Below are 27129 nucleotides of genomic sequence, written 5' to 3'. Positions count from 1 at the left end.
TGAATGTCTGAAGCACAAAAACCTCGGGGTGCATGATTGGCTGGGTTTTCCACATAATACCACTGACTGGATTCACTGTTATTAATTGTACATTGTTCCAAATCCAAGTTAACGGGCTGAAAATGTTTCTTATAAGATGTTTTTTGGTTACTAACATCACGCTGTGAAACATTTCTCAGACAAAATATGCGTGTGTAATATTCAGTTAATCAAATACGGACCAATATTAAAATGTTTTGAGCTGATTGAACAGATTTCCATTAACATTTGTGGAAACATGACTGGTGTTATTATAAATGTTATATTAAGAGATGATATTTGAAGTGGTGTATTATAGTTATCGTCAAAATGACTTGTAGGTAATTTCTTGTTTTTTTTTGTTTATTTAACACCAGAAATTTGAGCAGAACATAAATCAGAATTTCAGGGAATCCAGAGATGAAATCTCCAAGTTGCTACTTTAGTCCAACTAGCAGTAACAAATAATAAACAAAAGAAAAGTGAATAATTTCAGATGTGATTTCTCAGATATTTTCTTCTTGATAAACAAAACTAGTGAATGTAAATTTTCTGTTGATCAACTGATCATTTTGAAACAAAAATACTAGTCAGACATTGTCTTCTTCTATCATACTTCCGCCTTTCCCTAAGTATTTCTTGTCTCGACTTCAGATGTAGACATGTCAACCACAGCATGCTGTCACAACAGTTACTTGAATCTCTACCTGAAACCTATTCCTTAGGGTGTGCTCACACTTAACTTTTTTGGTTCATTCCGGTTCCACCTTCTTTTAGCTATGACTCAATACAATGCTTTGTGTATGCTACACACCAACCAAATGGTTCAATTGAAATGCGAACTTAGGATGAACCAAAGGCGTCTAAATATAATGAACTTAAGTCTCTAATTTCAAGTTTACAAGTGTTTCAAACATAATAAAAGTTATGTTGCTCATTACAGTTCGAAACAGGCATCAAACTAATCCGTCATTGTAATGCGTCTTTAGTTGTTTGTGAAAATGAGTCATTGTGCTTTTTTAAAAACTCTTTACACATTTTGTTAGTTCATTTTGGCAAGTAAAAATAATGCATTAAGCCTGACACAGTATTGTTTACAAGTTCTGTCAAAGAATATACATCAGAAAACATGTGTCTTATGAGGCATCTGCTAGTTTAGATTTAAATTGGAAAAAAAAAAGAAAAGAAAAAATGTCAGCGTGCACAGAAAACAAGTAGGACTTGTGTCAAGTTTCTGCTTTCAAGGTTCCTACACATTCTGCATTTTTTTTTAAAATCCACCCTTCCAGACTCAAATTTCTATATATGCTGGTCAATATTTTAAGCCATTTCTGACATCTGCGTAAAAACATTTACTGCAGATGTTTATAGAAGACAATAGCATATTGCGTATTTAATTTTTTTTTTCCAGAAGATTGTAATTGATTGTAATTGTAAGTTTGTATACAGTACCTAGTACTGTATACAAACCAAGCATGGGGCTTTGCTGCCCTGTCTGCAGAACTCAGAGGAGGAAAGCCACCTTTGTGCCCAAAGCCGTGCTGCTCCTAAACTCTAATCACCCATAATGCACTCTTCACTTCCACTTTACCCATGACTGAATGCAATTCAGACCTATAACCTCTGGCCTCGCTGCATGGCTAATCTTTACTGCACCTTACTTTTCTGGGTATATAAAAAGAGGATGGAACAAACATGAACAGAAATTCATAAGTCTGTTCAGAGCCAAACTTATTTAATATATCTAAAACTTCACAAACTAGCAACAGGATAGACCAAAAAACAGACACAGGTAAAGAGCATCTTTACTTACAGCAGTATACATAAGGAGAAGCAGGTGTCGGTTCAAACTGAAGTTTTATATTCCGTCTCAAGATAACTTCTGTACACTTATGAGATGGCCAGATGATAATTGTGAGCAACCACTTAAAAAAATGTAACTAAGAAAAACTAAAAAGGCAAGGAAAAAAAAGACCTGTCAAGATAAACAATTTCATATATCAGTTCAATTAAATCGAATAAAATGGTTGTGAAGAGTTATTCACGAAAGACTGAGTGTAAATGCATTGTAATGTAAAAAATATAATATAATCTGGACTTAAAATAAATTAAAAATAAGTTATCTAAAAATGACATTTGGTCTGGTTTACACATGTGGCGCTAGAGATTGTGATGAATATGTTGTCTTCAAGTGATCTAATCCAACTACATGGATTTTGTTTTACAGAGTAACTGCAGAGAAATGAGACAAGCAGAAATGTAGTTTCCACAAAGAGGAACATGACAGGAACAGTAGCATCATATGTACACTCACTTTACATAAAATACATCTAACTCTGTGTGTGAATGAGTCTGTACAGACATTTACATTGTGTTCTGGATTGTTCTCTTCTTGGTCAACTATTACAAAACAGCAGCAGGCCATGCATACAACCTGCACCTTCTGATTCAGACCAGAGGTGAATGCTGCAGAAGGAACAAATGACTGGGGAAAAAAAATAAAATAAAACAAAAAGAATAAAAAAATTAAATAACTAAACTCTAACACATATTTTTAAAATAAAACCACAGAAATATGAGAATTGATGCGTCTCATTTTTCACATTATAGGCTTTGGTTCAGATTGTAAAAATTCAGGGGCTTTCAATATTCATAGTTTATCTTTAACATGTCCCTATAAATGCAACATAAAATAAAAAACATTTTTACATGCTGAATGATGTAAAACTGGCTCAAATGAACTATACATTTTTTGTTACCTGAAACATCAACGAGCCCTGGAGTGCAGCTGCTCAGTGTTATTTTCTCTGTCAGTGAATTTTGTTTAACTCTCACCTCTGTAACAGTCAGCCTGACATTTGTTCCACTCTCCCATGTTATTCTTGAACATTCCAGTTATTGGTTTCATACATTACATGCAGTTTATCTGCTTTTAAAAGACAGGGCTTAAACAGACATTTAGCAATTCCTAGAATGAATAACAAGTACACTGATATGGGAATTATGAGCACATTATAACAGGTGTCAACTCTACAGACCTATTCTCTAGCAGTAACCATCTTTTTCCATCAGCTAGAAACTTTATCTTCCAAAGTTTCACACGTCCAGCTGCCCGGGGAGTGTCAAAGGTGGAAGTTTAAATGTCCAAACAATTCTCCAAACAGCATTTAATAAAAAAAAATAAAAATAAAAACAAAACAATGATGACAAATGACATTTGTGTCATTCCTTTTGATTTAAGTGGAGTGTGAGTATGCTGATGCCAAAATAATGCTGCTGCTGCCGTGTTTCAAATTCCTCTCATCTCTGACACAGTCTAACGGACAAGTGCAGTCCCCACTTCCTGCTCCTGTTAAAACGGGAGCTTCTTCAGTTGCTCAAAGGTGATGAAGAACTGCCCAATTCATTAAGAAAAACTTTGATTCATGATTTACAACATACCAGAAAGCAGGCTGGAGATGCTCAAACTGGCACAAACTAAAATAGGAACATATATGAAAACATTCAAATTTTTCAGGTCAAAGACAATCGAAATGAATATTTCCAGAATTTACCTTCATTGTACTTAATATTAAAGAGTAGGCATTTAAAAAGTGGGAACTGGTGGAAAATAGAGTTCAAGTCAGTAAAGTACTGAAATAGCTAAGAAACTATTTAGCTATCCATTTCAGCTCTCGAACTAAGATCTAAAGCCTAACTTATTAAATCTTCATTTCAAGCATGAAATAAGGATTGTGAACTTTATTGAGGCTATTGTCATACCTCCAGCAGAATGTTTATAACCACTCTGACTGCTGTTGTTGTGATGCCTGTGATGCCTTGCAAGTTTTAGCATAGTTGGCATATTCTCGAATTCCTTTTGCATCCTGAGACCTACCAAGATATACGGTAATTCAATATCCAGTTATCTGAAATAGGAAGTACAGCATCTTTTGATTCTAAGGTTTTATGTCTTGCCTTTCAGAGCTCTGTACAATGAACCAGGTTCGACGTGTCCAGGATATCTTTAGATGATCTGTATTAACAAACCCTAACAAAGGAGTTGACATCAGATGACCAATTACAATTATATATTTTTTGAAGGTAAGAAATAGACTCAATTATGTCAGACGCAACACTGGCTTTTTTAAATGATCTTTCCATAAAGAACAAACAGAAAATTTACTCATATCAGCCAGTGAACTTATTGTGAAAGTCATTCAAGCTCTGTAAAAATATATAAAGATTTTTTTTTTTTTTTTTTAAATGTCCAGTGATTTTATTTCATTTTAAAAACATTTTGTAAGATAGATGTGGGTGTTGGATGTAGTTGTAGGCAAATGTTTTTCCACACACTTTTTTGTTTTTTGGCTTATTTTTTGTAAACTCTAATATGTCATGAGTTGTTCACTTCATCTGAGGCTATATTTACCTGATTTTTAAACCTAGCAAGGACAAAAAATATTTCTCTATGTTCTAATAATGTAAAATACTAAAATTGAATTGCGTGCTGTCTTTCTTCACATATCTATATTGTTAAAATTTAAAAACCTAGCAATTAAAGTTGAAAGATTTCACATCAGTATCTCCACATTGCACAAGTTTTTGGAAAAAGTTAAAACTTTATCAAGTGAGAATGTAAAGTCTACACTAAAATGTATCTGAACAGATAAATCTTTTTAGATGTATCACAGATAGATTTTCCCAAAGTTAGGGAAAAATATGTGTATAATTTCCTTATGTTTGAAGGATACAATGATGTTCCAAGGCCCCAGTCGCAGCCAGTTAGGCCAAAATCCCTTATAGAGAGCAAAAAAGCCTTCCTTCTTCCATGTCTGCATCACTCCGTCCAGTGTTCCTTTGTACAAAGGGCTTCCAGACAAAACCCGTTGGTTCATCATTCGAGTTCGGACCACATCTACTGGGTTGGAGGCCAGCGCCCCCGCCAGGCCACATGTAAAACTTGAACTGTATACACATGATGAATGTGGTTAACGCACAAAAGAAAAGGTAATTCATAACCTAAAGAGAGGAAAATCGACTTACATGAAATGTGTCAAAATGGTGTCTCCCATGAGACCAGAACGAAGAAGGTGCTTTTTTGTGATGTCATAGACAGGAAGTTCCACTCCAACAACAATAGCTGCTCGCTGTGCTGTGGGGATGACACCCTGTGAAAGAGGAGGACCAAGAAAATATGTCTTACTTTTTTACAGTATAACCCAGTGGGAAGAGAGTCCACATAAAGCAAACTCATACTAGCTAACATCAGCCAAAGATAATTTTTCAGCTATTCTAATGAGTATTTTTTTTCAAGAGGACAAGCAGATTTGTTTTCCTTGTTCAAGACTTTGTGTTGAGCAAATATAAGATGGGTACTTCCAAAAGTAAGCTATCTGCTTAATCCAATTCAGGTTGACCTATTCCAGATGACATGGCACGAGAGTTAGGGCACACCCTGGATAGGTCCTACAAAGAGACAAACAACCATGCACGAACACATGTGCTCCAACAGTCTATTTAGAATCCCTAACCAACATAACATGCATGTTTTTGGACTGTGGGAGGAACTACCCAAAGAGAACCTACACATGCATGGAGAGAACATGCAAACTCCCCACAGAAAGGCTCCAGCTGTGATATGAACAGGGAACTTCATTGTTTTGAGGCAAAGGTGCTACCCACCATACCATCGTAAAGTGTTACGTTAATTAGATGTTTTAATTTGGCCATAGGTGTGAGTGTGCATTATTGTCCATCTCTGTGTTTGCCCTGTGATGGGCTAATGACTTGTCCAGGGTGTTCACCGCCCTATGGCAGGTGTTTTAAGCTCCAGCACCTCCATTCCCCTGAATTAGATAAAGTGTGTGTAGAGAACAGATACCTGGAGCTTCGACTAGGTTTACAGCACAATTCATATAAACATAATGAACAAAGACATATCCACACAGCTAATAATCCAGAATAATCAAACACTCACTCTCCACAGTCCCCTGGTGCCCTCTGTCTGGTAGATGTTAATGAAGTTGGATATCATGCTCCCTTGGAGTAGGCTGCCCTGAGCCTGCATTCTGATCTGGAATAACACAGGCACACAAACGAATTAATTCACAATTATTAATTCACAGCTATTTGTTTTGATAGATTTGGCTTAAAACTGAATGAAGACACTGGTCTATTTCGATAATTAACCTCCCCAAAATAAGAGTTGATGGGAGAAATATGAAAAATATATTAACTGATAGAAAAATTGGTGGATGAAACATGAAATATTCATATTAATATGAAAAAACGTTATCAACCTCAAGCAGAAATTATAAAACTAATACAATACTTTTTGTTTTCCTATGGTTATTGCTGCTGGCAGGAATGACATCCTATACACTTCTTACTAAACACACTCTGTTGTTTCATATGTAGAGGGTGTACAGTATTGCCAATGTCATGTTCAACAACCTGTGCAATACCCTTCATTGCCTTAGTTTCTGGGGTTTCAATGCAGATCACACTTAGTTTCAGTGAGTCACTGGGTCAGATACTGCTGCTTCAACAGATCTAACATTCTGTTCTATCTGTTATTGTAAATATCCTTGGTGTTGCATTTCCAGTTCATTCTGTTGTCCAGGTGAACACCAAGATATCAGTAGTCCTTCACCACTTTCAGCATGGGCTTTCAGGGCTCTGGGGTTGACACCATCTGGACCTGCAGTCTTGTTCTGGTTCAGTCTTTCCAGCTGATTTTTCACCCAACTGATTGAGCCATCCAGGTTGGTCTCGATCAATCAGTGGAGGCAGGAGGAGGTCTCAGTCAGTCCTGATGTGGAGATGTTGGTGAGGCTATACTAATAATCACAACTGGGGTGCAGGATGACACTGTGGAGGTGTGACTGGAAAGCTGTAGGTACAGGGAGGGTAAGAGGTCTATGTAGCTTGAGGCAGATGTGAAGCATTCTGGTTCTTGTTTAAACCATATCCCTTAGAAAATAATTTTTTTTAGCTCATTGGCTCTGTCCAGAATCTGACTATATGTCACATTAAACCCTGTGAATATTTTCATGTTGTTCTGCTGGAGTTTGGTTTGCAGCTTCTTTTCTGCACACCTCCTTGCTCCCCCTTATCTTCTTTTTCTGCGGGTTCTCAACAGTCCTTAATAAGTCTCCTTCAATGAAAGCTTTCTCTTTCATGTTCAACAGCTTGTTCTTATCATTGGGGATGCAGGGTCTGTTATTAGGGAAGCATATCACTGTCCTTGTGGGGATGATATACTCCACAAATAAGTAAATCTAGTTTGTCACAAGTCATGTTTCCATCCAAAGGTGATTGGAATCATTGGGGAAATGCGCATTAAAAGAAATTCCAATCATGTGTGTTCCCATCAAAAGTACGGACTTTGGTGAAAACTACTAACTCGCACGAGTTAGTTAGTAGTTTTATGTGTTTGTAAGTTTCCCAGCATATAAATTTGATGTATTCTGGCATTTCTCTGCTATTTACTCCTTAATTAAAGTTAAAAACGCCACAACTTCTTCCTCCGTCCACACAAATGTTCTGTTGTCCACCATGTTTGTTGTCTTGTGAGTGACCCGGAAGCAGTTAGGGTGAAAGTCACTACGTCAGACTTGATGCGAACATAGCTGTTTTCATCCCTTTTGAATCAACCAAAACCCGGCACTAGTGAGCGTATTTTCATTTGTGCGAATCAGGGGATTTTAATTCAAATTATGGCGTTTCCATCATAATTTTCCAATGCGATACTTCTCAATGAGCATCTAAACAGGCTGATGGTAACGCACTGATGTCATCTCATTGTGGCTCACAGAGTGAATTCCAGTCTGTGGCCTCAAAGCATCCCTGCAGATCTTCTGCTTCCTGAAACCATTTCTTCAAAGTACAAAGAAAATGTGTCTTTTATATTTCCATAAAATAGATTGAACTTTCTCTGTAACTGTCTCAAACTGCTGAAAGGTTAGAACTATATCAGAAGGGAGACGTTGTTGAAATCTCCAGAGACTGCCATGCATGAGTTGAGATGTTGTGTAGCCTGGCACTGACTGAGCTGATGCCTTCACAGACAGTAGCTAGGGCACAGGGTAAGATGTAAAAAGAGGAGTTTTGATTTCCCCTGACCAATAGCTGGATGCCAATGTGTTTGGCTGAATTAAATGTTTATGTTGTTTATGTTTATGAATTTAGGAAACGCTTTTATCCAAAGCAACTTACAAATGAAGATATAACAAGCTATATAAAAAGCTAACAATAAACTTCATAGAAAGAACCCACTAGTCAGACTCTGTCAGAGTGACAGAGTAGAGATAGAGTGCAGGCACAGAGGAAAGTACAGAAAGATAAAGTGCAGAGAAAGAGGGGGTAGGGAAGTACAAGGTGAGTGCTAGGATAGGAGATACTCTCTGAAGAGCTGGGTTTTTAAGAGTTTCTTGAAGATAGACAAGGACGCCCCTGTTCTGGTAGCGCTTGGTAGTTCATTCCACCATCATGGAATGACACATGAAAAGAGTTTGGATTGTCTTAGGCGTGGTGTAGGCACTGCTAGATGACAATCCTGCGATGAACAGAGGGACTGAGTTGTGACATAAGCCTTTGCAAGGGCATTCAAGTAGATGGGAGCCGTTCCATTAAGCACTTTGTAGGCCAACATCAGTGACTTGAATTTGATGCGGGCGGCTAAGGGTAGCCAGTGGAGTTCAATGCTCTTTTAGGCTGATCAAATACTAGACCCGCCGCCGCGTTCTGCACCATCTGCAGAGGTTTCACAGCACAGGCTGGGAGACCAGTTAAGAGAGCATTTCAGTAGTCAAGGCGGGAGATGACCATGGCCTGCACCAGGATGGGTGGCATGTTGGGTTAGGTATGATCTGATTTTTCTTATGTTTAGCAATGCAAAGCAGCATGAACGAGCAACAGAGGAAACGTGATCTTTGAAGGTTAGTTGGTCATCAATCATGACACCCAAGTTTCTAGCTACCTTTGATGGAGCAAGAGGTTACTAAACACAACTTTCAAATGGTAAAATTAAAATTCTGACACGGAGCTCAGAAATTCCAATATTCCTGTACAACTTGAACGCACCTCTACAAACGCCGCCCTCTCAATGCACGCTGCAATGTAGATTAGTCTAACTAACGGAACATTATTCTGCTGTTAGACTCTGTTAGCCCAGCTGTCCAGACCAGAGACCAGTTCCCATTAGACAGCCCACCGACCATCGGCAATCGCCGAGCAAACCAGTTCGGCAATCAGGCCACTGGGAAATGTCCTGGTGCTCCCGATGGCTAGTCCACCACTGCTCTCAACTCCTCCGCTACTGCTGGCCATGCCTCTTTGTTTTCTTTTCTCTGCTTCCAACAGTGTGACTGACAGGGGGTGCGTGGGTGGAGGCACAGCCCTCCTCGCAAGACGAGGAGGGCTTTTCATCTGCCTGGACAGGAACACACAGTGGCCTGTAAAGCATCAGCGCAAAATGAATTGCAATACCGAAAACCTGCGATCCATAAGGGTGTATTGTCCCGTGCATAGTAGGCCGAACGGTCCAATATTTTTCTAAGTACCGTTGCATCCCTACAATGCAATATAAAAATAAAAAAAAACACTGTTTTGATATATCAACAAAAATAAATAGTATATCTGACTAGGCCTTAGCTTAATGTTAACAATCACCTTGAGAACATCAGTGGGATTGGCCAGAGAGGAGGACAGGACTCCAGATACAACACCACAGAAGACATTGATGATCATGGTCTCATCTGCCAAAAAAAGAGATACAAAGGGATATAAAAATACACACAAACTAGCAGTAACCAACAATAGAAAAAAAACAAACAAAGTCATTACGATACACCAATAATCTATATTGCAAAGCTATAATGCAAGAAGAAATTGAGTTTTTTTGTATCTATAATATACTAGCTGATCTTGTTTGGGACAAAATAATCCTAACTATCAAGCACAATCATTTTGTTAACCTATGTTTATTTGCAGAAGACCATACATTGCTTTGATTATGTGTTGAAATTATACAAAATACATATATGGACTTTCTAATTTGAATGTCCTGACATACAAAAACAACATACAAGATGTTATTTTTGTGATGAGCAACTGACTGTCGAGTGTTTTTTCTGTTAACAGTAAAATAAATGCATTTGATCAACCCGATTTACTATATTCAATTCAATTTTATTTATATAGCGCCAAATTACAACAATTGTCATCTCAAGGCACTTAAATAATATAGTCCAATTCAAGCCAATTGGAATTCAATTCATTGTAATCATAATCCAATTCATTCATATAGAGCCAATTGAAAAAATAATATCCTAGCTAAGGAAACCAACAGATTGCACTATATCAAATACAGCTTGACAGATTCAAAGATGTACCAGGAACGTGTAGTCAAATATGCTTGTCCTGCATATAATTTGAAATGATGGAGAGTCTACATCTGGTATTAACTGGAAAAACCAATGCATCCAGTGTATGAATGACTGTAAATATAGTAGGAAGCACGTAGCTGTACAGACTAAGACGAGTGTGAGGGTGAATATGGCATGTAGTGTTAAAAGCGCTTTGAGTGGAAAAGCGCTATACAAGTACAAGTTATAATATGTACTTTACCATTTAGCACATTCTGACCCAAACAAGAAATAATAAGAAAAATAAAACTGTGATTGAAACTGAACCTCTAAATCATTCAAGATAAACTGGAATTTTAAGATTACTTTGAAATAACTTACTTTGAGCACAAGTAGCCAGAAAGAAAAAGAACATTAATTACAAATAAAAAGAATAATAATAATATTAATTAGTCATTTTCAGAAATTATTGTCCACTACTATTGTCTAATTAGGTTTTCTGAGAACAAATGATCATATTTGCTGTGGAACACCACATAGGTAGAGTTAAATTTGATGGAGTTTTAAACAGTCAAAACTTTCTCACGCACATCTCTTTTCATTACGAGTCAAACTCCACCCACATGGCATACCAAGCAGTTCAAAAATAAAGTTAATACTGGGGGAGAATGCCGAACGTCTTTAATTAAAAGTAAAAAGCATTGTTAGCCTTGGTAGAATTTGTCAGTGTTAGAAAAAGGTGGATCTCATTAGTCATAACCCAGTATTGTGTCAAGAATGGAGTAAGGAGGAGGATGAGGAGACAAAAAAATAAATAAATAAGGGATTGAGTTTAGAACGATAATTACAGTAATCCTTGATCAATCTGACCAACAGTTAGTGTTGCGGTCCTCACGCCGCTCATTTTATGGGCAGGGGATCGGGTGTTCGATCTCACCACAACCACAGGGCAAACCCAAGCCTGTATCAAAACAAGCATTCAAAACAGTGGCACCATCGTGGCACAGAGCATGCAGATTGGAATGGCAAACAATCAACAGGAACAAAGTAAGAGTGCTCTGTATCTGGATCTGACGAAACACATAGACAATAAAGGCCTCTTTAAGTAGGAAAAAAACAAAAAAAACCTAATTTGCTTTTGTCTTTAGATTCAGAATAGTTGTGTATTACTTATAGTATATTAAAAAAACTTCACTGAATGTAGATGTTATTTACTCACATTTCATTGGTGCAAACATGTTTGAAAAAGTTAACATTAAACATTATTTATTAAAAGCATTATTAATTCAAACATTAAGAGAATATTTACTCTTCACGCAGAAGAAAACTTAGCATGACTTTTTAGATTTAGATATTATTGGTACATATATAAACTATACAACAAAGTACAAACTATGTACTAAAGCTCAATCCTTTCGACCTGGTTTTAGTTTCTTAGTTCTCTTTAGGTTCTTATTAGTGCACTGTGATATTAAAGGCCTGTCTTTTTTTTTTTTTACAACTTGAACTATAGCCAGGCACACACTTTAGTGATGAAGAAAATGTGACTGGCAATGGGAGGTAGTGGTGACAGATAAGGAAGCGGAACCAGTCAGATAGAAAGGGAGCAGAGAAAGAGAAAGAGCTATGGTCATAAACTTCCCCAGAATCACAGAAACACTGTGGCGCCAGCTGTTTCCTGATAAGTCTGAGTAACTCCATCTTTTTGTGACACCTGGATAAAGGCTAATTTTACACGTATTCAACTTAGTGTAAATTACTTTCAGTTCAGACTGATTCAAACATGATTCCTATTTATACCAAGGTCTGGGTGAATACTCGATTCTGATTGGCTGGAGGGCGTAGGTTAAAAAGTGATAATGGACACGAAGGAAAGAATTCCAGTCAAATTGCCTGATGACAGTTCTAAATCATTGCACTGGCTCAAACGCTAGTTGGTAACCAAGGCAACGAAGACCCACACTAGGAAAACCTAAGAGGATTCATGTTCGCCAGGCCCGGGGATCTTCTGTGTCCAGTAAAAAGTTTTAAAAAGTAAATCTCCAAGTGTCCATCAGATGCAAAATAGTTTTATCTCCACCCGAAGCGCTCCATCACCGTGGCATCTGATGTGTGGTACTCCAGGGAGCAGATGGGTATCCACTGGGGAACAGCGAAGAGGTCTGTACAATAGCTACATTCTAATAGTAATGTAGAACCCCTCTTCTGTCCTCATTAATATAGCCTAGGTGTGTTTATTCTTGTTTCTTTCAGGTGGGTCTGTCGAGGGTTTTTACCAACCACAGCCTCCGGAGCACAGCTGTCGGTCGTGTCTCTGACGCTGGGCTAGAAACTCATGTTGGTGACGGGACATCATTGTGAGAGCAGCCTGCAGGCTTACTGGGCTCCGTCAGTACAGGAAAGACGAGAATGGAGTAACATTTCGTCATCTCCCAATGTTCCAAGCAGTGGTTGTAGCGAGCCACAAACTTTAAATCTCTGTCCATCAAATGCCACGATGATGGACATGCCAATATCGCTTTCAAATTTTACAATTATTTAAAATGTAGCATTTAATTTTAAATAGTGCGTTAATAGTCAAGTTACCTCTGGCACACGGCCATTCTTTCTGTCTTACATACATAGGCTACTTGCTTGCTTTCCTTTCTACACATTTGTTGATCAGAGTGAATGGTTGATAATATTTGGTGTAATAAAAACAATTTAGGAAACTATCTGGACTTTGATTCTTTGAAACAAAATTTTTAATCATCCTCTGGACACACAAGCGGTAAGTAGTGCACTGGCCTTCTGAAATGATACTTTGTATCACGTAACGTAACATTAAGCCATCATCTCACTTCCCTTCACTGATCAACTGCTGCGGTCGAGTTGCTCTGGCCACGTTGCTTGGCAACGCCTGCATAGGGAGACATTAAATAGTCCGCTCAGCTGTGACTTGTTTAAAAAAAAAAAAAAAAAAAAAAAAAAAAAAAATTATTATTATTTTAACTCTAAAACACATTAAACTATTAATGATTGATTGAATATTTATTTCTTTTGTAAGTGACCATGGTATAAGCGGGTTAATGCCCTCTGAGGCGTCTATTATCAGAAATGAATGGACTTCGCTGAAGGATGGTTCACGGCTCCGCGTCGTCCATTCATTTCTGATAATGGACACCTCGTCAGGCATTATCCCTTACCTGTATCTCAAATGATAAAATCATCTGTTCATGAATGGTTTACAAATTTTGTGCTTCTTTAGAAAATATCCAATTTATGGCAGACTGAAGACAGTACTTCTGAATTCTTTACAGCTGCAGTGTAGAGACAGTCTGATCCACATGTCATTGTTCCTCTAGCTTTCTTTCACAATTTTCTTCAACCCTTCCTTACTGCAGGCACTTGTCATTTACCTTGCAAAATACTGCAAGTAGCCTAACACACTATTCTTAAGGTTTTTTTGCTTTTTTTTTTTTTTTAAATGAAGCAGGGGTAAGACAAATGAAATTCACCCATTGTTTAATGAAATAACACTACAACACTGACCAATACCAGAGCATCTTAATTTAGTAACTCACAAAGGAAAATTCTGTATATTAATAATAATAGTATTGTATTTTAAATAAAAATATCTCAAAGCATACACGGAAATAAAAAAAAAAAGTGTTAGCATGGCTGCATCCAGCTAGCCAAGCCTTTCTGGTGTACCAGTTACAAGAGGAGCCTTTCACGTTCCACTTTCCCTTCTCGCTTGCCGGCTGGTTGATAGCGAGGTCAGGTTGATCAGCCCCAACTCTTTTACCCGAAGCTTCTCCATGAAAGTTTTCCTCTCAAATGGGTCTTGAAGAAGAGATCAGGACTCGGTCTTATAGCGGTTGTCATTTTGCTTGCTGTCATGTAGAAAAATGGCGCCTGTTGAGACTCAACTGCCTAAGTTTAGGCTTGGGGCGATACAATTGTCACTCTTCGTGGAATTATTTGGACAGCGCTGACAGGATAAATTTGTATCATACGTTTGACAATATGGTTATGTTATTGGCTAACCTGCCACAAAACCCCGCCTCCTCTGGGCGATTTTTTAAATCACCCCTGAACTGAACTAGAGACATACAGATAGTGGACATGCAGGAAAAACAGATTTTACACAATAGTGTGTTGTTTTTTTTTAAATTATAGTTTACACATGCTACTGGGTAAATCAATATTTTAAACAAAAAATTTGAAATTTTGACATTTTTGTAAAATTCTTATGAATGATGCTTTCTGTTGGGAGGGCGGCACCCGAGCGCCCTCTATTGGCCAGCCGCCGCCGCTCCAGAGTATTGTAGAGTCTGTCACATTACAGTCCAGTCTTAAAGAGTACAGGGATTAAAAGACCCTTCAACACCAAACTAATAATCATCACTTGTCAAGGAAGTGTCAAATATCACACCAAGTCCATCTATACATTTCACTCTGGGCAGCAGGATCAGGTAACCAGCCAAAATGCTAATTTGTGAAAATCATCTAATTCGTGGTATTGTCAATGTCCTGTTACTGTAATAAAGTGGTCTGCTCCTAGTCAGCAGTCTAAAGGTTTTTTTTTTTGTTGTTGTTTTTTTTTTTAAATGTCTTTATCCATGTTTCTATTTCAGCATATTATTCAAAGCCACATATAGTTCTTAAGACTTATCAGGGTCATAGTAAAAATTTAATTCTAAATGACATATGTTGTCAGTATTAATTCATCTATGAATCACAGTTGAGTGAATATTTTTTCAGACTAGTAGGATTTGGTTAATTATGTCAAGATTTCAGTTGAGTTTTCAGACAGTAGCCGACTGTATCCTCTGACAGGAAGATCACAGACAGAAACAGGGAGGCTCACCTTCTGGGTGACTGACAAACAGCCTCTTCAGAGAGTTGTATGTTCCTATCTTGATTGTCCCGTAAGACGCTTGTCTCAAAAGAGCGGGAGAAATCCTGTGCAGAGAGGAGGAAAGAGTCAAGCATAGAAAAATGTACAAGATAGTATTGAAAAAAACATTTCTTATTAAGGATTGTGAAATAAAGGCTCATCAATTAATAAATAATATATTTACTATAGATGGAAATAATTTAAATGAACACCCAATGCTTTACAAGTAACAAAGAAGCTTGTTGTTGTTTCGTATCAAAATTGAAAACATTTCCTGTCCCACAGGGCTTTTTTGCAATTTGTGCATTGGATTCAGCAGAATGGTAGTTCAATCACCCATAAAGTATCTCAGCCTTGAGAACAAAGCTCCTTACTGCTTGTATGGACCACACAGTTGTTTGTTTGGACTACATAGAGTTTCATTGGCATGCATCATAACACAAGTGTGCAACAATATGTAGAAACAATGTTTACTTAACAGGACACTTAACTGAAATGTAACTGTCAGCAGCAAGGCACCGTTTTGACAGTTCCTGAAAAAGTCTTTGTTGCTGAAATTCTAAGGAAAGTATGTTCCCAATATTCTCCCTTCATACCTACAGCTGAGTCCAATTACAAAACATAGAATTCAATAAAGTTATCCAGTTGAAACACTGTGAAAAGTAGACAGGAGGACTTATCTTCAGCTGCGGTGCTCTTAAACAGAAGTATATTAAGCAAAGGCAGGAGTAATGTGGTGCAGAGCAGACAGTGAATGGATGCTTCATGTTGAGTTGACAATACCTATTAACCCCATTTAGCTACTAATGCAGGCTTTGTTTCAACTGAACATCACTGGTAGAAAATTGTGTTGTAAGCACCGTTAGGTAATTTTCATATCAAGAGAGGGGGTCATATTGCTTGTCATTTAGAAATTAAAAAGCACTTATATGAGGAGAGATTGAACATGTTTATCAGTTTGTGACACAGATTAATCTGGTGTAGAGAGCATTTTTTTTTAACTTACATCCCAATATGAATGACCTGTGGACACATGAGCTGACAAAAATATGACACTCTTTCTGTGTGTGATTTTTTTTCCTGGCCACTGAAACCTTTGCAATAAAGTCTTATTCTTCTACCTGACATCTCCTGTGCGTTCCCGAGTGTCCTTGTGTCACATTCATTTCAATGACATGTCTCACATGAGGACGTGAGATCAATCAAAGGGCAACAGTTCAGCAGTAAAGCATCTCCACTTGGCCAAAATATATATTTACTTATTTTTAAAATGATTTGTTCTCTATAATTTTTATACAATCTGGGATGTTTAATTTACCATATTTTCCAGAGTATAAATCACACTTTTTTTCAAAGTTTGGCTGGTCCTGCAACTTATAGTCTGGTTGTGAATTATATATCAAAATATATATAATCTAACATGTTTTTAAATGTTAATTCATACTGACTGACATGAACCAAGGAGTAAACATTGCTATCAATAGCCGCAAGAGGACACTCTAAGCTTGTGACAACTATATGCTGCTCCTGTACAACTGAAAAAATTAACTGAAACATTAACTTAAAGACAACTGAGAAAGACTGAACACAAAAAAGTGCCGCCGAAAAGAAAATCCTACTCATTACAAACTGCAGGTAGTAAAATATGCAGCTGAAAATGGTAATCGAGCAGCAGAGAGAAAGTTTGGAGTCAGTGAGAAACAGTTACATCTCCACGCCCTGGTACTTACCAAGAGATGAATATGCGACTGCGACTTTGCAGGCGGCTCTTCTTGGTGTTACCGCTTCATGCAACTTAGCTGCCTCTCTATCAGAGCATGGACAACGGTGTGTCAGATACTGCCAACAGACTTCCAAGCCAAGGTTGACAGTTTCCGTGAGTTCATTGAAAAGCAGGTAACTGAACACAACGTGCCACCGGATCATATTATCAACATGGACGAGGTCACTTCTTGGTCTTGGATTTTGTGAAATAAATTTCTAAATAAATGCAACTTATAGCTTTTGTGACATATATATGTTTTTATATATGTTTTTTTCTCTTTTTGACGATTTTTTTGACTGATGCGAATTATACTCCGGAGAGACTTATAGTCCGGAAAATACAGCACAGATTTCTCATTTGTTAATCCCCTAAGTGGAAACGTGAGCATGGCCCCTAAAGAACTGTTGGCAAACTACTCAAAACAAGCAGATCAGACTTTGCCTGATATTTCAAAACAAGTTGAGAAAAACTCCTGTTCCATACCCAGAGTAGAGCGCCCGGATACCCTCCTCCTTTCCAATCTTGAAGAGGGCATGGAACATGCCCCTGTAGCGCACCTCTGTGTACTGGGACTGACCTTGGACCTGTAGTCGAGTCTTGGTCAGGTCGATGGGAAATGTCCCTAAAGATGACAAATAATAACATATAAATAAGAAAATTTAAAAAAAAATGAAAATGGAAAATAAAGTACAGTATTTGAGAAAATGTAATTCTCAAAGTGAAAAAAAAAATGTATTAAAAAAAATTATACTTGAAGATACGAACAATAAATTTCAACCCATCCTTCAAATTTCTTGACACTTTTTCTTTTAAATAAATAATAAAAAGAACAGAAAAGCTTAATATGAAAAATCTATTTGCTGACTGGCTGACATGCGCCCTGAACCTGACGCTTGCAGAAGGTGAGGTGGGGGAGGGGCAGCACATCCCAGCTTCTTCAATTAATAAACAAGGACGTTGTCGGGTTACTTTTAGCAACGTTTTTTTTCATCTTTTATTATGAAAAGGGCACTCAAACCGTCAGGTGCTGCTTTTAGAAGGAAGGAGGAGGATGAAAAACTGGGCAAAAGCAAAGGTATGTAACTTTAATTAACTTTTAAAGCATTAGGTGTTGAGTTCTTCATTTTGGCTAACAGCAAGTGTTAAATAGCTATGTTAAATAGCAACTGTCGTTACTACTACTAAAGTTACTACTCACAGACAGGTTCCCTAGCTATCATACTCTACTATACTACATACTATACTATTGTAAATGTCTTGCAAACAGCTGCCAAGCTGACATTGGCTGAACTTGTGCAGTAAATAGAGGGTGAAAGCTTCAGAATAAAGCCTAAACACCAGGAATGCATGAGAGGAACCCTAAGATAAACTCTGTGTTTATTGTAAGCTTGGCTGTTGGCTGCAATGTAACCTATTATCCAAATAAATCAGTGCTTGGATTTTTCCAGGTGCAATGAAAAAATATTTGAAAGCACAACAGGCACCGGAGGAGCCTGCGTCACAAGAGCCCTAACAGTCTTCAACTGAGCCTTTCCATGAGGAAGAATGTAAGTTTATTCAATTTTGGAATATGGCTGAGGTACAATTACTTTTCGACGACGACTCGCGCCAAGAGCTCCATATTACCCAGAACCGACCCTGGGCACAGTACTGTGACTTCTAACTTTCACAAAAATAAAGACACTTAATTTTCTGCTGTCAGGTGCTTCACTCATCACAACTTATCATCATTACATTTGGGGTCAAAAATCTTGATACATTTTTAAAATCTCCTTTTTCCAAAATTACAATAAATATAATTTTAACATGATTTTTCTTTAATACACATGAAAAACAAAAATTAACATAGGAAAAATAAAATGTTTAATTTTTATAATGTTGGTGTTTCTCTGAATATTTTTTTTTTTTTTTTTTTAAGAGGGTGTGGTTTAAAGACATCTTCCATATAGGGTAGACAGTAAGAATATATTACTTTTGGAGACAAGCTCTGTGGCTCAAACATACTACATCTGCTTTATCTTACAACAACCTGACACAAGCCTGACTATAAGTTTTATACAATTGTAGTAATAGAATAATTCATAGAAATGGCACCAAATAGCTTTGATATTTCTTCAGCTGCAAATTAGTTCCCCTTTGAAAACAGTTACCACCACACAGCAGATGATGCTGCAGCATTTCCCTGTGGCAAAGAAAATTCAGCAGCTGATAACACAATTTGCTTACAACATGAACAAACATTATAATGTACCAAATAAGATACATGCTGGTTAGCATCTGTATGTTCTGGTGTACCACGTACCAAATTCTGCGACAATTGAAGCCATCCCTCCGTAAATGAACGGCTTCCAATTCAAGTTGGCCATCTCCGTGACGGCAGCAGCTTCAACCTGGTGCAGCCCCGCTAAAAACAAGAACAAGCCCAGACAGAGGTTAACACAACGCTGCAACCTCTGGTACAGCATGTCGGCAACCATTGAGGGCTAATGATGTTACGGCTCAATAAGGTTCCTCAGCATCAGCATCTCAGCATACTGCGCCGGAAAGAGACGTCTGCTACAGAGAGCACTGCAAGGAGGTTCGTCATATTTGTAGTGGGGTTTCTATTGGCTGCGAGTTAAATCAATCAAACCTTCTAGCGATCCTATTGGCGGTAGGGTACGATGACAATCTGGCGACAGCAACAGTGTCACGAGTAAGAAGTTATTTATCATTCAAGCTCTTTCAAAACAAAAAAGCTGTTTTAATAAGAAAATGTACATCAATACAGTTTTACGATACAGCTTAAGTAAAATAAAAGCCAGATTGTTTTTCGCACAAAGACATATGCCCCAACCGTTTCGAACGTTCAGCTTGAAGCAGATGTCTGCTAGTAGGCTAACGGCTGTTCAGACAACATTTTGTGAAGATAAGAAGCCCATTTGTTACAAAGCTAACCGGTAGACAATTAGTAATTAAGGTGACATTAATTTTAAAAAGTCACGTACCTGTCTTGTCGAGACAATCCGCAGCCTACTTCACTTTGTTCTCCATGATTCAATGCATGTTCGTGTACTGACTTTAATAACTGAGCAGGAAACTTCACGTCTACTGGTAGCCTCCTATTCCAGTCAAACGTCAACATATAAATAATAACACAGGATTTCCGTTTAAGCTTTCAAAATAAGGTCCTTCGTTTGCCAGCTTCGCGGGCAAACAAGGTCATCGTGGACGTCATTGTTCTAATAATTCTAATAAATTTAGAGTAGAAAAAAATACTTTATTAATTCCTTGTGAGGGGAATTCAAAGTTATTCAAACTAATTCTAATCATAATTTTAATCATTTACTGTCACTGGGAAAAAAGATATGAAGTATTTTTGCCTTGGAAGTTGAGGTCAGATATGCAAATATTTCACATTAAAAGACATCATTATATTTATTTTTTTATTTGATTTTCATTGCAGTTTGTAGTCATTTTAGAAACTGTAATGTCTGTTTCTGATTTGTATCATATCACTGGGAGTAGAATATGATTCACATGAGTATAGGTTATATTGCAGGATTGTTGTATCATTTTCAGCATGTAGCTTTTGCATATCAGTATTCTAATGAAGAAAATAGTCTATTGGCTAGTGTCACCTTAGAATGATATGTGAACTATAAACTTAAGTGTTAAGTGTTGGCATTTTGTCCAATGTAACAAATGAAGTAATCACATGACCTAATGACTTTGTTTAAACTCACACACTGCTGCTCACATGGAGACTGAATGGAGACGGGATATTCAAAGCAGGTTTTAAATTGAACTCATGACCATGGACTGTAACCTCTCTTTAAGACAAATTGTCTTTATGATCATTGTAAAATTTTCACTTGTTAAATCTTTAAGTTTTACTGAAAATATAAGTAAACAACCTGTTTATTTAAGAAATCCCATTTTGTTTTATTGGAGTTTTACTTTAGAGAAGCTAATCCTGTTGGGGGTATACAGAAACTTAATTTATACAAAAACGGCAAAAAAATTACAACTACAACCACTGGCAAAAATATGGAATCACCACTCACAGAAGATTTTTTATTTTACTCATGTATGTATTTTTTTTCTGAGGTCCATTTTACAAACCTAAAATATTTAGCTGTTAAATTGAATAGTTTCGTGTTATATATGTGAATCTTTTCACAAAATAGCTATACAGGTGTATAGACTTCCTTCAAGAGTGGTGTTATATATTTTTTGCCAGGAGTTGTAGAACATCTTTTCAGGCAGCACTGAAAGTTATTGCCAATCCATTTAACATCCCAGCAGAAATTACTTCTGTGAGCACCCTTTCCAATCAAAAGCTGGGTAGAAGCAATTAATAAATTCCACAAATAAGATTTTAACTTGTTCACTGCACATCTATCAATTAGAACAAAACAAATTCATATTCACATTGGCAGCTTTTTAACAATTTGTTATAACAACATATGAGAGACTGTCCTCATCACAAAAGATCACAACACACTTTTTTGTTAATGTGACTTCACAAAACCCCTCTTTATGTTTCTTGGACAGCAAACCTCAGCAGTCAATTAAATTGTTTTCTGCTCAAGGAATGAGAACTAATATGCATTTGAAAGAGATGTTGTCACAGAATTTTTTTGTTGCATGCACCACAAAATTCCAATCATTTCCATTGTTTTTGTAGTTTACAAACTAGAAATAATTCTCCAGACAAACAGCTCATCAGGTGTACAGTAGTGAAACATAAGTACACAACAATCAAGCTATACAAAGACTAAATCATTTCTATAAACGAGCTAAATGGCACTTAGGTGGTGTAGTAATTATCATTAGTTGTGTAGCTGGATTCCATATTTTCCTTTTCTCTTGTCACTGGTGTTTTTGTTAATATGTCTAAACCTTTTGAGTATGCAAGCATACTCACTATCAGCTCTAATTGCATGGTGTGTCAGGGAAAATGACTTGTATTGTAGCTGTTTTTGATCACTGCCGCTTCTTAATTGGTGGAACACTGGATCTGGTCAGACTGAAATAAATCTGTTTTGTTATTCTTGGCTGTTTTTACTTAATTCTGACTATCTTGCATCTTTTCCTTCTTATCACCCATTACTCATGCTTGTTTTCACCTACCACTACACTTAGCAGCAGGACACAAACTCACATCACAAGTTCTCCTATCAGATACAATAGAAACCTACCTTGGTGCTTTGTGATTATCAGTGGAGTTTGCCCCTGCATCTTCACACATAACAACAACAATCTGGGTGTCCAATCATTTCAATTGACAATCTATGGATCAAGTTAAAGGACTGGTTATGTCCTGTCTATCTCCTTCAAATCTAACAGGGCAAATATCTTCAATGTCAATTTTCACCAGTAGAAAAATAGATTTGTTTAGATACTCTGCTTCATCTACAATGCTATTAAAGATTAGCTGAATAATGATGGGTAGTTGGGTATCCCAATTCAGAGAGAATGTAAACTCTGCAGTCCAAGGGTTGAGACTAATGGTTTCTCTTCTTTTGTTTCTTCCTTTTATTTCATGATGAACTACTGGAAGGCATGCTTAATGACAGGCACAGTGATAGGCCTGCCCCAGTACTACTTGCTCAAATGCGGGAAATGGTGCGTATTCACAGTGTGGTTCTCAGCAGACGAATGGCACGTTGATAAAGTTGTTGGACAACTGATGCCAGATTCCTAAGAAAAGGGTAGAAAAGGCAAGAGCAAGGAGTTACAGAAAATGAACTGGAGAAAGAAATAGTCCTCAGACACATTCCTTCACATTTTGATTCTTTACATTTGAATTCTCTTGATGTGTTTTTCTGATATAATGGGGCTGCACAGTGGTGTGGTGGTTAGCACCATCACCTCAAAGTGAGAGGGTTCCAGGTTCAACTCCTGGCTGGGGCTTTTCTGTGTGGAATGTGCATGTTCTCTCACCATCCAAAAACATGCATGTTAGCTATGTGTGGTTGTTTGTCTTGTGTGGCCCTGTGATGGACTGGCAACCTGCCCAGGGCATACCCTGCCTCTCACTCAATGACCACTGGGATAGGCTCCAACCCCCCCCGTGACCTGACCGACAGATTAAGTGGGTATAGAAAATGGATGGATGTTTTTCTGATATGATGTTAATGGAAATTGAAGGCACCAGTTAATTTGGTGTTTTGGTGTGGGGTAATATGTTTAATGAAGATCCTTCCCTTTACTCAAACCTAAATTTCTATTAATCTCCTGTTATCAAAACGTAGACTTTACCCTTAAGTGTAATCAAACACTTCTTGAGTAAATAAATTACGCATATAGTCACTTCCCTTTTGTCCATTATCTAGTGGTCCTGACTGCATTTAAATATTTATTATACAGGCATTTATTGAAATTTTTCTACAAAAGATTCTTGACCTTTTAGCTCAAAAGATCAGAGACCATTTGGAACATTTTATGTTAAAATAATTCAGTTTCTCTCCACCACCCAGGCCACAGCGAGATTTGAAAACCTCCAGCCTGATTAAACTGTAAATTACAATGTGAGTAACAGCAATCCAGCCAGCATGTGTACGTGGTTCCCACTTAAGTTATATTTGACATAAGGTGTCAAGTGGGCATACCCAAAATGTTTATCTTAACTGGGACCTAGATAGGTCTTTTCTAAACAACTGATGAGAATTGTGTGCATGGGCTTGACAATGGAAATATAAATGGCATTAATTGAATTTACAAAATAAATGGGAAAACACAGATGGGGACCGGTAATGAAACAGAATAATATTGCATCAAAGCAATATAGGCAAATAACACTGGGCCCTTCAAGAATATGCTGACAACCCCTTTTTTCCTCAGTCCCATTTTTCAGCTTATTACTGCCCACATGTTCCCACATACAAATTTCAGGTGGGATGACATTACTGATTTTACAACTGTTATCAAGTTTGCTTCAACAGAAAGGAAACACAACTCTGCTACATCCATTTAATTAATTTGAGTACCAGACTGCCTGTTCACTAACTGTACCAAAAACTGTACCACAAAGCAGCCTTCTAATTTTTAATTAAACAGCATGAAAACAGGTATGAAACGCAAATATAAATCACTTATTTTGACCACTTACTACAGTTCCTTGCTCTTTAACATTCCACAAACTATTACTTGGCTGCTTCTAACCAAGGCTATAATGGTGAAATCAAGTTTAAATTTAGATCCTTCAGTTTGCTTCACATTTAAGACCTGCTATGACACTGAGCAGACACAAAAGAGAAGTTAATATTGTAGAAATATCTGAGGATAGATATTATTGTAATAGTCATATTTCCTAAACTAATCATTAACTTTAGAAAATAATAAGCAATGACACTGATTTGATATTGTAGTCAATAACAGTTGTTATTTCTCATAAATTCTTGATATGTTAATGAAAAAGATAACTATTACTCAGCATCTGTCATGATTCCTGAACACTTTTAGTTTTTGTACTTTGTCTAGTCATTTCCAGTTTTATTTTGAATGTTAACTTCTCCTCTCGTTTCCTCTCCTCTAACTTGCCCTTCCAAGTGTTTCCACCTGTTCCCCTTGGATCCTCATGTGTATATAGTCTTTGTCTTCCCTTATCTCGTTGCCAGCATGTTGTACCAAACAGTCTTCATCCTAGCCTCCAAAAAAAACCTCTTGCTTGTTCCTAGTATCCAGATTCTTGACCATTGCGGTATCTTGTGTTTTGACCCCTTGTTGGATTCCTGAAGTCGAGCGTTTCTCCTTCAGAGTTTTCTTTTGGTTAATGTTTTTTGCAGTTCTCAGCTTAGCTTTGACTCATTTTCATAGTTGTTTTTGGTTTCCTCATTTTGAGAGATTTCTGATGTAATGTTTCATAGCTCCTCCGTTATAGGAGTGGATGCTTGTTTTCTGTTCTTTGTTTAATTCTGTAGTTCCTCCAGTAGAAGGAGAGTTTTTCTTTGTTCACCTCTTTGGAAGAGGGTTGTTAAGTTTCAGTATTAATCTTTTCATAGACTTTTCGTTTTCTTGCTAGAGTGGAGAGACTGTTTCTTTTGATTAAGTTTTATACTGGCATCTGTCACTGTTATAATTATAGTGATCAGATCCATAGTAATTTTCATAGCGTTTATTTCTCTGTTTGGAGACTTGTTTAGAAAGTTTATAATAATAAACTATATCATTCTGAAACTGATCCTGCGTCTATGTCCTGTGTACTGCCGGTTTCTGACAGCATCTTATCGTTGAAACAATTTGAAAAGCATTCATTCTGCCTGTTTTTTTCTTTCTCAGATGATACAAATAATGTGTATGATTAAGAGGTGGTAATTTTACTAACTATCATTGGGAGCATTGATTCTGGTGTGTGGACTTTGTTTTTTTATGACTTGTCCAAGTTTATATCCAGTATCTGGAGTTTATATTACAGATGTGTGGGCTTTTTGCATTAAATCTTATTTACAAGTCGCCACCATTTTGAATATTCACTTATTTGTTTAGATTTTTATCTAGAATACTTTCTAAATAGACAGTTAATATTTTGTCTCTGCGAAGTGCAACAGAACATTTAAGTGAACATGTGACACAAGGACAAACTCACCGAGCTCCGACAGAGAAGCAATAGTTGCGGTTTGGATGGAGGCAGAAGAGCGAAGCCACACAGTAAACACAGCACAACAACATGGATACCAGCCGCCGCTTTAAAGACATCTTCAATCTGACAAAAACAAAACAGAATCATTTTTACTGCATTCTTCTCAACATTGAATCAGATTATGACCAGAAAATGTTTGTTGGAGTTAAAACACATTTAATAACAAAACTGCTTGTAGTTCATTAACGTCTGTAGATGATACAATAACTTTTATCAAACTTTCCCTTTTCCCTTGCATGTTAAACCAGGTTGTAATTATCCTCATGTCACCACTCTCAATCTGTAGATGACTTACATGACAGAGAACATAAATTGAAAAAAGAATTGTGAGATATCCAACATCATGAAATCTGGTATTAGAGCAATCACCAAGACTCAGAGCAGAATTCAAAGTCTGCTGATGGCAATATTTATAGGTAATAATAATGAAACTCACTAACTCAACATCCTCATCATCACCTGAACAATCCTGTCCAGAGGAATTGTTTCCTGGCAGACTGATTGCTTGCTTCAAAAACACCCCTGAAGCTCCTTCAAACTAAATCCTCAGCCCAAGCAATGAGAATTCCTCACAGCGGTTGGAAGATGGTGTTGGCAGAGGTGTAAACAGAGAGGCTCCCTGGGTGCTGCTGGGAACTGGCCACAATTACTGCTGACCCATATGTTGTTTTGAAAGGTCCTGAAAGGTCTAGCAGGGGTGAATAGCATTCTAACATTGTGTCTGTTGAAGCTATTTTGGTTTGGGGTAGCAGGTGACGGGGTGGAGGGGTGATAAAAGGGGGATTTTTCCTTTTAGGTTGCTCCTAGCTGTCTCGTTAAGGTTTGACCATCAGTGTGTGAACACTCAGTTGACATCCTTGGACAAGACACTGAACCCCATGTTGCCTACTGATGCACCCATGAATGCTTAGAAAGCAGTTAGATATGTGCATGAAGTTATGTTATGACTTAAGACGTGCTGTAATGGTTGTGAATGGGTGAATGCGGCATCTAGTGTTAGAAGTGCTTTGAGGGGTCAGCTAGACTGGAAAAGTGCTATATAAGTACAGTCCATTTATTATTTTAAATAGCTGTCTTTTAATTATTTGATTATATAGTTATTATTTACTCATTTATCCAGTGTTTTTCCTCATGCCTGTGTCTGTGGGGTCGTTGCTGTGGGGATCGCCCTGGTCGGGGTGGCTGGGGGATCCTGCACTGCAGCCCTGGTTGTGGTGTGAACGCCGGCCTGCCCTGATCTGGGCGGTTTCCTGTGGTGACGGCTTCTGTGGTCATTGGTGGGCTGGCTCCTGGTGTGGACAGATCCTCAAGATATTGTTTCCTCACCTCACCATCAAGAACAGAAATTTTTTATCTCCAGCTTTATTTTTAGATCGATGTCTTGATCGACGGTATAGAGACGGTCAATAACAGTCAGGGCTCATGTTGGGGTGTGGGGTGGGGAGAGGGCTATGTGTGCGGTGTGGTTGTCAGTGTGATGTTCTGTGTG

At 37.5% G+C, this 27129-nt stretch overlaps 1 protein-coding gene across 2 annotated transcripts; it reads right to left on the bottom strand.

Moving 5' to 3' along the window:
- Positions 1-1736: 1736 nt before the first annotated feature.
- Positions 1737-20118, bottom strand: slc25a14 (solute carrier family 25 member 14). Of its 2 annotated transcripts, XM_072374905.1 has the most exons (9): positions 20002-20118; positions 19317-19418; positions 17498-17636; positions 15220-15314; positions 9673-9758; positions 5978-6073; positions 5044-5168; positions 4752-4965; positions 1737-3412 (listed from the first exon to the last, which is right to left on the bottom strand). In XM_072374905.1, exons 2-9 carry the CDS (start codon positions 19378-19380, stop codon positions 3371-3373), a joined length of 861 nt encoding a protein of 286 aa, XP_072231006.1. In that variant the 5' UTR covers positions 19381-19418; positions 20002-20118; the 3' UTR covers positions 1737-3370. The 2 variants fall into 2 exon arrangements, with proteins under 2 accessions (XP_072231006.1, XP_072231005.1); XM_072374904.1 differs by lacking the exon at positions 20002-20118 and having other exon boundaries at positions 19317-19570.
- Positions 20119-27129: the final 7011 nt, after the last annotated feature.

The sequence above is a fragment of the Leuresthes tenuis genome, unplaced genomic scaffold, assembly GCF_036924035.1.
Source record: "Leuresthes tenuis unplaced genomic scaffold, fLeuTen1.0.hap1 SCAF_21, whole genome shotgun sequence".
NCBI lineage: Eukaryota > Metazoa > Chordata > Actinopteri > Atheriniformes > Atherinopsidae > Leuresthes > Leuresthes tenuis.
The sequence above is the reverse complement of the archived record's forward strand: the minus strand, read 5'-3'. Positions and strand labels throughout refer to the sequence as shown.

Excerpts from the sequence above, each read along its gene's own strand:
- slc25a14 (XM_072374904.1), bottom strand. The coding sequence starts at position 19,491 with ATGGTTGCCGACATGCTGTACCAGAGGTTGCAGCGTTGTGTTAACCTC. Across the intron at positions 15,315-17,497 it reads ATCCGGGCGCTCTACTCTGG|GATTTCTCCCGCTCTTTTGA; the intron begins GTATGGAACAGG and ends CTCTCTGCACAG. Across the intron at positions 4,966-5,043 it reads ACCATTTTGACACATTTCAT|TTCAAGTTTTACATGTGGCC; the intron begins GTAAGTCGATTT and ends ATGTGTATACAG.